At 44.7% G+C, this 13743-nt stretch overlaps 1 protein-coding gene across 1 annotated transcript; it reads right to left on the reverse strand.

Moving 5' to 3' along the window:
- Nucleotides 1–8308: 8308 nt before the first annotated feature.
- On the reverse strand, nucleotides 8309–12256 carry LOC123185034 (uncharacterized). The gene is made up of 7 exons (XM_044597053.1): nucleotides 11846–12256; nucleotides 11087–11172; nucleotides 10434–10536; nucleotides 9573–10346; nucleotides 9165–9332; nucleotides 8835–8945; nucleotides 8309–8715 (listed from the first exon to the last, which is right to left on the reverse strand). Exons 2-4 carry the CDS (start codon nucleotides 11162–11164, stop codon nucleotides 9880–9882), a joined length of 648 nt encoding a protein of 215 aa, XP_044452988.1. The 5' UTR covers nucleotides 11165–11172; nucleotides 11846–12256; the 3' UTR covers nucleotides 8309–8715; nucleotides 8835–8945; nucleotides 9165–9332; nucleotides 9573–9879.
- Nucleotides 12257–13743: the final 1487 nt, after the last annotated feature.

Here is a 13743-nt window from a genome sequence, read left to right on the forward strand (position 1 = left end):
GAGTGGGGGCTCTGTTTTGTACCGACAGCCCTAACGGCCGTCAACCCACTCGCTGTCTGGCCTTGCCCACATGGCACCTGATGGGTGGGCTGGCCCTGTCAGAAATCGTGTTAACTGCAGCAAACCGGTCATTTGTTTTTATTGAGAAAATTTACAAGCAAAGTGGTGGATTTTTGGGACGCACTAGAAATGTGGTGGCAATTGGATGCTTTAACTTCAAATGTGGTGGTTTTTTGCAATTCACTCTTAGTTAGAATGTAAAGAAGACTGGGGAGAGGAATTCAAGACTGTATTTACTGGAGATAAAAGTAGTGAACTCCACGTCTAAAAATTCATAAGTGACAAGGGCAATAGAAAGTTGAATGCCTCAAACTAAGAAACATCGCTGAATGAAACCTATGAGATACTAGAAAAAAGTGTTGTCAATTCAAATAGATGAAACCATGTGAATATTCTCATTTTTAGGAAATTCAGAAGCTTCAATTTAATCTCAGTAAAGATAGTGGATGTGGTTTTATGTGCTATATACCTGAAAAGTTTCAAAATCTTAGTCAATTCCACCTATCTATGACATTCGAAGAAAAGGGTAAATGCTTAATCAAAACGTTGCACGGCGATTGCACAACATCCCTGCAAAAATTCTAAAGACTGACCATGTCTTCAGACACCAAAACCCAAGATCTGTTGGAATTTTGCTAGTAGGCCTTTAGCCCAAAGCCCAACTAAAATTCTGAAATTCTCTTGGCCCATTCATGCACACATGTGAGTGGAGTGAGTGAGGCTAAAGTTTAGTCCCACCCCGGAAGTTGAGAGAGACTTGCACCTCTTTATAGGTGAGCTCTTCTACCACTTGTATGAGCATGAGAAGAGGAGACCTACATGTGCGCTCCTCCTCCTCGCTCGCCTCGCCACATCACGCCTCGTCACGACGCGCCGCGGGTTGCGGGATTGAGCCGGGCCGAGGACAGAGCTATACACGTTGTCTATATTTTTGCTGCTCGGGAAAAATTAATGAGTCATTAATTAATAATTAACGGACGCGTTAATTTCTGAACCGTTTCCGATTCTTTTGGATCGTGACGACTCGGACGTGGGGTTTACTCCCACGACCTACCCGACCCGCACTATATAGTCAGGCAGACGTCTACCCTAGCCGCCGCTGCTTCGTATGGTTTCTCACCACCGTTCCAGATCATTGCACCGCCAAGCAAGTCTTCTCCATCCCTCCTTTCGGCGTGCACCGGGAGAAGGGACAGCAGGCCTCCAGAACCCCGCCTCTCGTGATCCTGTACGGGAGAGGGGCGATCGGGTTTTTGGGGAGCACACTCGCGTGACTATTGGCAGCGACGACTTCGCGAACGACGACTTCTTCCCCGACCTCAGCAACCTCATCCTCGACGACATGGGCGACAACATCAACGCCGGCGGTGCTGCTCCCGCTGCACCGTATGTGATTCTATCCTTCCTGTTTGAGATCGTGGTAGAATTCATGTTTCTAGTATGTGCCCTAGATGTGATCTGTTCATCTGCTATGCTAGTTCACATGATTAGTTTAATCTCTGCTACTATAGTCATGATTTATCTTCTAATTATTTGGATTAAATCTCATAGTAACTTGCTCATATTTCCAACAATCCAAAAACCTAATTATAGGCAATTTAGTCCGAGTGGTTTTGCTGCGCATCTGAAGCTGCCTGCCTTTAAGGGGGTGCAATATAAGAGGTGGCGCATGAGAGCAGTCTACTGGTTTCAGACCATGGGCTGCTATGACGCCACCAAGGGCAAACCTGAGGGCGATCTTAATCCAGCACAGCTGGAAGCTTTCGAGAAGATCGATACCCTCTTTAAAGGCACTCTTTTGAGTGTTCTTGATGACTCCATTGTGGATTCGTATATGTTGTTTGACAACGGCAAGGACATGTGGGCTGCGCTCGAGGCCAAGTTTGGTGCCTCGGACGCCGGCAGCGAGTTGTACGTCATGGATCAATTCTATGACTACAAGATGACTGATGAGCGCCCTGTTGTACAGCAGGCTCATGAGATACAGTCGCTCGCAAAAGAACTTGAGTACTTCAAGTGTGTGTTGCCGGAAAAATTTGTTGCCGGAGGCATCATTGCCAAGCTTCCACCTTCGTGGAACAATTTTGCTACTTCCCTGAAACACAAGAGACAGGAGTTTTCCGTTGCGGATCTCATTGGTACTCTTGATGTTGAAGAGAAGGCGAGAGCAAAGGACACACGTGCTCGAGTTGCTGAGGGAGTTTCTAGTGCCCACATGGTACAGAAGAAGAACTCCCAGCCCAACAAGTTCAAAAACAATAAGAACAAAACTCAGGGCAAAGGCAAGTTTGATACAAAGAACAAGCCATCACATTCTACCAACTTCAAGAAGAATTCTCATAAGAAGGGGAAGGGACTTTGCCATGTCTGCGGTGATCCTAATCACTGGGCTCCAAAGTGTCCTAACCGCTTTGAGGAGCGCGAACATGAGAAGAGCGGCAAGTCCGCTAATGTTGTCATCGGTGATATTGATATGAAGGAATCAGGGTACGGTATTTTTCCTACCATCCTTTTAGTATTTCAATCCCCTAATTGGTTAATTGACACCGGTGCCAATGTACATGTTTGTGCTAATGCCTCCATGTTTTCTTCTTACCAGGCAATGGGGACTTCACTCGTGCTGATGGGGAACATGTCACATGCCATCGTTCGAGGTGTTGGTACGGTCGATCTGAAGTTTACTTCGGGGAAGACTGTGCGTCTGAAGAACGTTCATCATGTGCCGTCCATAAATAAAAATCTCGTTAGCGGTTCCCGTTTATGTTGAGATGGTTTTAAGTTGGTTTTCGAATCCAATAAAGTTGTAATTTCTAAGTATGGACAATTTGTTGGAAAAGGCTATGAGAGCGGAGGCTTGTTCCACCTGTCTTTGTCAGATATTTGCACTAAAGTTATTAATAATGTTTGCCACAATAATAAGTCTGATATTTCGCATTCACGGCTTTGTCACATTAACTTTGGTTGCATGACGTGGCTAGCCAATATGAATTTAATTCCAAAAATCACTACTGTCAAAGGCTCTAAGTGCCAAGTATGTGTGCAAGCTAAGCAACCTCGCAAGTCCCATAAGACTGCAGAGGCAAGAGACTTAGCGCCACTAGAGCTTATACATTCTGATCTTTGTGAGATGAATGGCGTGTTGACAAAAGGTGGAAAGAGATACTTCATGACGTTGATTGATGACTCCACTAGATATTGTTATGTGTATCTCCTGAAATCAAAAGATGAGGCTTTAACTTTCTTCAAAAACTATAAAGCTGAGGCAGAGAACCAACTTGATCAAAAAATTAAACGGCTTAGGTCCGATTGTGGTGAAGAGTATTTTTCCAATGAATTTGATCTGTTTTGTGCGGAACATGGTATAATCCATGAGAGGACGCCTCCCTACTCACCTCAGTCAAATGGGGTAGCCGAAAGAAAGAACTGAACTCTAACTGATATGGTTAACACCATGTTAGACACATCGGGTCTTTCCAAGGAATGGTGGGGGAGGCGCTAATGACTGTGTGTCATGTCCTAAACCGAGTTCCCACAAAGCATAAGACCATGACTCTGTTTGAGGAATGGGAAAGGAAAAGATCGAAACTCTCTTACCTACGTACTTGGGGTTGTTTGGCGAAAGTCAATATACCAATTCCCAAGAAGCGCAAGCTTGGACCAAAAACTGTGGATTGTGTTCTTCTGGACTATGCTTTTCATAGCATCGACTATAGATTTTTGATAATAAAATCTGAGGTATCCGACATGCATGTTGGTACGATTATGGAGTCGAATGATGCAACTTTCTTTGAGGACATATTTCCTATGAAGGATATGTCGAGTTCATCAAATCAGGAGATACCTACTCCATCTAGTGAGGAACTCACTGTAATTCCTGAACCCACCATTGCGGTGGAACACGTTGAGAATCCTGTTGAGGGTGAAAATGGAACTCTTGTGAGGAGTAAGAGACAAAGGACTGCAAAGTCCTTTGGTGATGATTTCATTGTGTACCTCGTGGATGACACACCCATGACTATTTCAGAAGCCTATGCATCTCCTGATGCTGACTACTGGAAGGAAGCTGTATGTAGCGAGATGGATTCCATCTTAGCTAACGGTACCTGGGAGATCACTGACCGTCCTTATGGGTGCAAACCTGTAGGATGTAAGTGGGTGTTCAAGAAGAAGCTTAGACCTGATGGTATGATTGAAAAGTACAAGGCACAACTTGTGGCCAAGGGTTATACCCAAAAAGAAGGTGAAGACTTCTTTGACACTTACTCACCCGTGGCTAGACTGGCCACAATTCGGGTGCTACTATCACTGGCTGCCTCACATGGTCTTCTCGTTCATCAAATGGACGTTAAGACAACTTTCGTCAATGGAGAGTTGAAGGAGGAAATTTACATGGATCAGCCAGATGGTTTTGTAGTACCTGGTCAGGAAGGAAAGGTGTGCAAGTTATTAAAGTCTTTATATGGCCTTAAACAAGCTCCTAAGGAGTGGCATGAGAAGTTCAAAAGGACATTAACTGCTGTCATCTTTGTAGTAAACGATGGTGACAAGTGCGTGTACTATCACTATGGTGGGGGCGAAGGAGCTATTCTTTGTCTGTATGTCGACGACATACTGATCTTTGGAACCAAACTTGATTTAATCAAGGAGGTTAAGGATTTCTTATCTCACTGTTTTGAGATGAAGGATCTAGGAGTAGCTGATGTTATCTTAAATATCAAGCTATTGAGAGATGAGAATGGTGGGATCACACTGCTTCAGTCTCACTATGTGGAAAAAGTCTTGAGTCGTTTTGGGTATAGCGACTGCACGCCTTCTCCAACTCCATATGATGCTAGTGTGTTGCTTCGAAAGAACCGACGGATTGCTAGAGATCAACTGAGGTATTCTCAGATTATTGGCTCGCTTATGTATTTGGCGAGTGCCACGAGGCCTGACATCTCTTTTGCTGTGAGCAAGCTGAGTCAGTTTGTGTCAAAACCGGGAGATGATCATTGGCATGCGCTTGAGAGAGTTATGCGCTATTTGAAAGGCACCGCGAGCTATGGGATTCACTACACCGGGTATCCAAGGGTATTGGAGGGTTATAGTGACTCAAACTGGATATCTGATGCTGATGAGATTAAGGCCACAAGTGGTTATGTTTTCACACTTGGTGGTGGCGCTGTTTCCTGGAAGTCTTGCAAGCAGACCATCTTAACGAGGTCAACTATGGAAGCAGAACTCACAGCATTAGACAATGCCACTGTTGAAGCAGAGTGGCTTCGTGAACTCTTGATGGACTTACCTATGGTTGAAAAACCAACACCCCCTATCCTGATGAACTGTGATAATCAAACTGTGACCGTCAAAATAAACAGTTCAAAGGACAATATGAAGTCCTCAAGGCATGTGAAGAGGAGACTGAAATCTGTCAGAAAATTGAAGAACTCCGGAGTTATTACGTTGGATTATATCCAAACGTCAAAAAAATTGGCAGATCCCTTCACAAAGGGTCTATCACGTAATGTGATAGATAATGCATCGATGGAGATGGGTCTGAGACCCACCGCATGAGTTGTCCATAGTGGTAACCCACTTTATGTGATCGGAGATCCTGTGAAGTAGAAGTGAGAGACAAGCTGTTGGTCAGCTGGGAGGAGAGTATCCCTATATTACCTATCACACTCCATGAAGATGCAATACTCTCCTGATCTGCATGGCAGGTTGATACTTATCTTAATGTGTTCCAAGTGGCTTATTCGGGTAAGCAGAGATGTTGTCCTACAGAACATCTTCTGAGGAACACACCTATATGAATTTGAATGTTAACGTCGCAGTCTGTGAGAATTGGGTGTTCTCTAATAAATTCATGAAAAGGCCCTGGAGTATGACGTATATACTCCACCCGCAGGGAAGCCTTGCGGCAGCCCAATATCGGTCAAGAATTTGTGTGAAACTAGTCTCGCAGAAAATTTGTAGTTCAAGGCGTAGTCCACTATTCAAGTTGTGATCTAGTGTAGTATAAATCTCTAAGTGGAAGTTCAACTTCACAGTCTCCACTAAGCACCGGTATATAAACAATATTTTGGAAATAAATGATGAGATGTGCCAATGAGACTTTGTGGGGGGTTGTTGGAATTTTGCTAGTAGGCCTTTGGCCCAAAGCCCAACTAAAATTCTGAAATTCTCTTGGCCCATTCATGCACACGTGTGAGTGGAGTGAGTGAGGCTAAAGTTTAGTCCCACCCTGGAAGTTGAGAGAAAGTTGCACCTCATTATAAGGTGAGCTCTTCTACCACTTATAGGAGCATGAGAAGAGGAGACCTACACGCGCTCCTCCTCCTCGCCATGCCACGCCTCGCCACGACGCGCCGCGGGTTGCGGGATTGAGCCGAGCCGAGGACAGAGCTATGCACGTTGTCTATATTTTTGCTACTCGAAAAACATTAATGAGTCATTAATTAATAATTAACGGACGCATTAATTTTTGAACCGTTTCTGATTCTTTTGGATCGTGATGACTCGGACGTGGGGTTTACTCCTACGACCTATCCGGCCCACATTATATAGTCAGGCAGACGTCTACCCTAGCCGCCGCCGCTTCGTATGGTTTTTCACCACCGTTCCAGATCATTGCGCCGCCAAGCAAGTTTCTCCATCCCTCTTTTCGGCGTGCACCGGAAGAAGGGACAGCAGGCCTCCGAAACCCCGCCTCTCGTGATCCTGTACGGGAGAGGGGCGATCAGGTTTTTGGGGAGCGCACTCGCGCGACTGCTGGCAGCGACGACTTCGCGAACGACGACTTCTTCTCCGACCTCGGCAACCTCATCCTCGACGACATGGTCGACAACATCAATGCCGGCAGTGTTGCTCCCACTGCACCGTATGTAATTCTATCCTTCCTGTTCGAGATTATGATAGAATTCATGTTTCTAGTATGTGCCCTAAATGTGATCTGTTCATCTGCTATGCTAGTTCACATGATTAATTTAATCTCTGCTATTATAGTTATGATTTATCTTCTAATTATTCGGATTAAATCTCGTAGTAACTTGCTCATATTTCCAACAAGATCAGTGGTTACTCGTGGACGCCCACAGGAACGACACAAATCAGTCTGGGATCTCATGTCGCCTCGCTCCGCCTGAAAAAACCGGGGTCCAGAAACCACCGGCGCGAGTCGCCGTCGCCGGAAGAAGACCGGCAAGAGGAACGAACTCAGGTAGGCAAGAGCCGCATCCTGGGGTGGAAGAGTTCCGATGAGTCGAGAGAGGTGGAAGGAAGGAATCGATCGAACCTAAGAGGAGAGGAGAGGTTGCCGGCCGCCTGCTTCTTCCTGGGCGGCAGAACTGGAGTTGGAGGCAAGGAGGATGTCCTTTTTTTTTTAGGGTGATGTCCTTTTCTTCTAGGACAGTTGCAGAGGACATTGTTCTTGCCTCGCAAATCGCATTTTTTTATAATCTCGGATTGCCTGGTGTCATGTTCTGGCCATATGACTTCGTCCTGTAATAACTGGAATTAAATTGTTTTTTTTTGTGGGATAACGGAAACTAAATTGTTACTACTTGGAATGTCTACAAGTTTAGGGCAAACTTGCTTGTTAAGCTTCTTGTTATACAACAAATTTATGGCATACTTGCCCGTTAAGCTATTTTTAGATCATTATTACTTGCTTGTTAAGGTAACATTGTAATGTGATCATTGAATCTGACAGTACGGTTGCAGTGGAAGCCTTAATCAACAAGAAGCATATTTTGGTCCTGAGACGGCTATCATCAGGGAGTGTAAGCAAATGGAGTTGGAATTTGCAAAGACATCCTTTGTGCATTGTTTTCGTGAGGCGAATGAGGTAGCAGATAGCCTAGCTAGAAATTCTCTTACCATTAGATCTTCGGGATTTTGGGATAGTTCTATCCCGGACTTTATTTCTCCTCTTTTTGTAAATGACTTGTCTATTATGTGAGGAATAAAGTCTATTCGCTGTCAAAAAAAAAACATTGTAAAAAAAATCTGCATTATTCAATCACTCCTGCGATTCGTTCATGCCCATATGAGCATCAAACATCATCAAAAAGGCCAAAAAAATTCTAGAAATACGCATGCACCCATGCAAATTCAGGACTTGAACCCGCAACATTCTTTTCTAATCCTGGAATATGTTTCCAAACCTATTGCAGAGAAATGGCTCTCATACAAACCCCGTGCCACTTACAACATTCTCATTTAGCAAATCTGTATATGCTAATATGTGTAACATCCTTGTGAGTCCTGAGGCTGAATCTCACACGATAAATATGAAGTTTTTACAAGTTACATTCGCGCTGCCGTTGGAGCTTAACTCCAAGTGGTAATCTGTAAGTAAAACAGCTCACTAAGGTTACAGATGCCTCTACAAACAACAGTGGCACAAAGAATTATATACAGCAACTGCACACATGAGTGCATATGCATCTAGCATCCTACATTATTTACCGTGGCACCATCTGAAGCTTCATCAGGATGCCACTCTACTAGCGCTTGGTTCTCCGGTGGTGTTTCGTCAACGTTGCTAGCATCGGAAGATCTGAGGTCAAGCGACCCTTCAATCGAGCAATTAGACAACTCTACCAGCATTGGACAGAAACTGCAAGAGCAAGATTTGCAAACCCTCCCGAGGTTCATTGCAGAGTTCAATCTCTACAATGGAGGCATATGCATATAGTGTATCAGTACCATGAAACAACTAGTATCGAGCAGAAGACTGCTGCAAAGATTAATTCATTTTTGGTGGGATGCTATAACCTACATGCACATACCCCTAAAGCATCCTTCAGTTTCTTAATCTCCGTAGCTTGTGTGTCAGCTAGCTCATGCGATTCCTGCAGTCGTCTTAGCACTCCGCCCAATTTTCTTTGCTCTTTGGAGACCTGGTTTCAAATATCAGAAAACAAAATTAAATCAGAGCATAGAGGAATTGTCAATATGACAAGACTAAGAGATTGTGTCTTTTTCATTTGTAATCATGCAATCAGATTCAAAATTCAAATAATGGTCTTATGGAGCAACAGCTTGAGCTATATGTGCAACTATATTTTTACTGGCATAGTTACAGTTTGGAACCAAAAAAAGAGAGCCTATTTCACTACCTGAGCCTCCAGCTGCTGAATTTGTTGAATAGCCGCTTGCTCAATGCAAGACCGGCGCTTGTATTCTTCCTCAAGCATGCCAGTTATCTGGTACCTCAATTCAGCCATTTCTTGAGTGAGATCTTCTGCGTCCTCCTTTGCTTTCAGTTTTTGTTCTCGAAGTTCTACCTAACAAGGAGAGCAACACTTAAATCTCACCAGAAATGGGAAAGTTATACTGAAATCAGAATCAACAAAACAGACAGATCCTTGATTACCCAACTAGCAGTGTAAGCAACTAAATTCCATAGCAATATGTTCAAAATAATTTGTTTCTGAACTTGTTTGGTAGTACAAGACTACAGATGGAACATATTCGAACAGACTTATACCAAAATGCTGAAGTACGAGTAGTGCACAAACTCAGACCTTGAGCTGCTCAATTATAAGTTCAGATTCTTCATTTTGCTTCCCCAACTTCTCAAGAATTTCATGACCTCTTTCATAGTTTGCATGACCATCATGCTCCACTGTTTTATCAAGTTGCTCCACGCCCAGTGGCGGAGGCAGGATTGCCTATAATTTGATGTTAGGGAGGGCCGGCTTAAAGGAAAATTAAAAAATATTCACTGTCAACATGCATAATACAAAGGGAAGTGTGATCATGGGGAGGGCCTTGGCCCCTGCTGGCCACCCCCTGCCTCCGCCACTGTCCACGCCTGTAGAAGAGGATTGTTTAGGAGCTCTTCCAGGCAAGTACTCTTTTCAGTTGTTTATTCTCAACCTCGAGATGATCAATAGTCTTCCATGCCTCTTGCAGCTGGAGCTCATGTTCTTCCAGTTGCTTCTCTATTCTAACTTTGTACTCAGCAGTATGCTGGTTAAAGCTCTCAGCATCAAACAGTCTTTGCTCAAGCGTAGTCAAATCAAGTTTTAAACTCTCAATTTCACATTGCATATCTAAAGTTACACTTTCAAGCTTCTCTATTTGCAAGGCTGCCTTTTGCAGCTCCTCTTCTTTACATTGGACTTCTTCCATCAGAAGCCAGCACTGAGAATCAGACCGCATCAGATCATTGTCCATAACTCTCACTCTTTCAGGAAATTTCTCAAGTTCAGTTAGCTTCAGTTCAAGGCCGTGAATATGCTCTCCCATGATGTTTGCTTCAACATTCCTGATATTTAACTGATCCTGCAAATAGTCTGCACTTACGATCAGCAAAGACTGCTTAAGTAATAAGGTTTGCAATCGCCAAACAAACAAGAAATGGAGTAATTCCTAGAGCATACCAATTTCCTGATAGCAGTTGCTCAGCTCAGTTTCCAATTTCTCAATGTATTGCCTGTCCTTCTGACAGGCCCTAGAAGCTGCATTTTTGTCAAGCTGTAATTTCTGCATTAACAAAACTATGAACTCAGTGACGGGTTAAAGCAAATAAATAACACGGTACCTTCATTCAAAAAATTGTGGACGGAATATTTTAAAAAAATTGCATTCCTATTTGACTTGGGTTAGGACAGAGCGAAGTGAATCCAAAAAGAAACTTCTACTCTGAAAAAATTTCAAGTTTGAACAATACATTTATCGTTATGCTGCCACGTGAAATGCTTAAAATACATTCTCATCAGACCTAAACATAATCATGCAAAATTACGACTGACTCAAAGGAAGACATACTATCTTCCTAAACTTCGATCAAACCAGCAATTTTATCTCTAACACATCAATAATTCAATACCATGCAGCCATGCAGGATATTAGCCAACAGGAACCATCTAAGCACCACATACCATTATCAGAACGATCAATGCGAGAGTAGTCCAGTATCAATATCATCATGCAAATTACTATTCTATCATATCAATACCAACAAACAATGCATTTTAAAATTGGAATCTACAGTAGAAACAAATCATGACAGGGATGTTCAAACCATCAGTACCTCCTGATTCTTCTTCCCCCTTCCAGGCAAAACTTTTGCACCATTGGCTGGACAATGGCCATTGGAGCTACTAGCCATCTGCCGATCTGCAGAATAAGAAAAGGCTAAGTACGGACATGGGCGCCATAAGTTATCTAAAATGGCATGCTGTACCCTGTGAATCACCCACTGTGAACAAAATTGTCATTACGACACCATATCAAAAAGTACTATCTGGCAATTAAAATATCAAATACCATGAACAACAATCATTACCACTACAAATAAAAGCAGCAATAAGGGGATCATAATTTGACCTAAAGTATATAAACTAAGTCCTAATTTTTTTTCCAGGTGTGCACACAAATGCATTCAAGAAACTGTCATTTGTCAGATTGGAAAATGTTGCTCGTGAATCGACCAGAGCAAGTTGAACAAGCTGCCCCCAAGTGCAAATTGGACCATTTGTTAATTTTAAGCAAACAGGGATGCACACAACAATTGAGTTGCAAATCGAGAAAAGTCACCTTTCAGGTTCAATTGTGAGAAGAAAAGATAATGATATGTTTGATAGTCTCGAGCGCAATGAACCCAATACAGCATCTCATTTTACAGAGGAAGGAACTTCGTGGGCAGCAGATGCAAGAAAGACATATCCCAAACTTGTTAGAGCCTACTTGCTCGGTTGCATCCACCGCTAAACTTCCGGCCGGGTGGATCTAGATGATGTGTTCAGTGTGATTAATTTAGCTAATCGCTGGATGAAAAGCAATGCCGTACCTCCTCTAGACGAAATGGATGAAAACTGCGGACGGGGTGGGGGCAGCGCCGCAGCGGGAACGCGGTTCCCCGACGAGGAAGAACGGGAACGGTGAAAGCGGCAACGCGCCTGAGAGGCCGTGGTGCACCGTGTGGATGGGTGGATGGGGGGAAGGGGGGTTGAGGCGTCGCCGGTGACGCCGCCAAGGTACGGCACGGCGGCAGCTGTAGGCCTCGGTTATAAGAGCAGGGGCTAGTACGGCGCGTTTGGAGGGGAGGAGCTCGGAGCGGCGTCCGGGTAGGAGCTTGGTGGCGACGGCCGCGGCAGCCGGAGCAGAGTCGGCGGGGCGGCCGGCGGGGGTGGGTAGCTCTGGTGGAGGTCCAGCGATGGGAAGAGTCGCGGACAGGTCTGGTGAGGTGCGACTCCACCGATATCTTGGCTTGACCTTTTTTTTTTTTTTGAGACAGCCTCACGAAGCTTTTTATTTAACTCGTCGCAATGTTTACAGGGACGAAAAATAGATCACCTGGGTTGCCCAGCCACACACGGCGGCCAACATCAAGTGAGAGAGCATGCTTCGCTAAGATATGAGCCTCGACATTCGAGCTCCTAAACTCATGGCTAAAGAAACAATTGACAAAAAAAAATCGAATGATCTACTATCTCCCTAATGATAGCTCCATACACCGCTGCCCTCGGCTGCCCAATATCATCGATGACTACCTTGCAGTCCGAGGCAACTGAGATCCTGTTTTGATACAAATCCTCTGTCAGGGCTAAAGATTCCTAAACAGCCAGGGCTTCAAGCGTTGTAGGATCATCAATGCCATGAAAGGTAATCGTGGACGCACCTAGGAAAGCATCCTGTTGATCCCTGCAAACCGCTGCCACCGCCCCCACGGGTCTAGTTTTCATGAGCGCTGCATCAACATTGATCTTGCATGTTCCCTCTTTCGGTGGTAGCCAATGACTCGGTCGGGGTTGAGCCATCCTCTGCTGCTCTTATGGCTTTGCTAGGACCTGGAGATCGTTGAGAAAAAAGACCACAAAAGCGTTTATTGCATGTGGCGTTTGGTGCAGCCCCTCGTGAATCAATTTCCTCCTTGAGCTCCATATTGCCCACAAGGTTACTCCAAGCCTGGTGAACTCGTCATGTGATAACGTGTCCTTCATCAAGAATAGCCAGGATTTAGCACTCGGGGTGACACAGCTAGTCATTTGGCCGACCAAGTTCTCCGGTGCTAGGGCCCATACGCTCCTCGACATGGCACAGTCTAGCAAGGCGTGTCTCCAGGAGTCCGACGCCCCACATATCTGGCATGCTGGTGAGGTCGCCATGTTGCGGCGGTGGTGAAGAATATCATGTGTGGGTATAGACTCCCTCGCCAACCTCCACAGGAATACACGAATTTTGTTCGGAACCTTAGTGTGCCAGAGTGACGACCAGTTGCTGCTCTCCTCAAAGCTAGAAGGCCCCTAGGTACCATATAGCCAATTTTCACGGCTTAGTTTGGTGGGTTGGATCATGCGATATGCCGAACAGACGGTGAACATACCTTTCTTCTCTCTACTCCATGCCCAAAAATCATCAACTCTCCTAGTGCATAGTGGGATCTTGAGTATGGCCTCGGCATCAATAGGTATGAATACTGAACGGACCACATCCTCATTCCACGTTGCTGAAGTTTGGTCTATGAGCTCATGCACGCGGGTAGGTGGGTTTTGGATGAGAGAAACTATGGGCCTAGGGATGCCATCCCTCGAGATCCAGTTATGTTCCCAGATCATCGTGTCATCTCCCGTCCCGATTCTCCTAATGACTCCTTGCTTCATTATGTCCCTTCCGTCAATTATTGCACGCCAGATCTGTGAGGGGTGTGCACCCAGCTTGGCCTCCAAAATTCCTGTCTCAGGGAAG

Source organism: Triticum aestivum, chromosome 2A (genome assembly GCF_018294505.1).
Source record: "Triticum aestivum cultivar Chinese Spring chromosome 2A, IWGSC CS RefSeq v2.1, whole genome shotgun sequence".
Lineage (NCBI taxonomy): Eukaryota > Viridiplantae > Streptophyta > Magnoliopsida > Poales > Poaceae > Triticum > Triticum aestivum.

Excerpts from the sequence above, each read along its gene's own strand:
- LOC123185034 (XM_044597053.1), bottom strand. The coding sequence starts at position 11,164 with ATGGCTAGTAGCTCCAATGGCCATTGTCCAGCCAATGGTGCAAAAGTT. Across the intron at positions 10,537-11,086 it reads GGGGGAAGAAGAATCAGGAG|AAATTACAGCTTGACAAAAA; the intron begins GTACTGATGGTT and ends TTGTTAATGCAG. Across the intron at positions 10,347-10,433 it reads CAACTGCTATCAGGAAATTG|ACTATTTGCAGGATCAGTTA; the intron begins GTATGCTCTAGG and ends TCGTAAGTGCAG.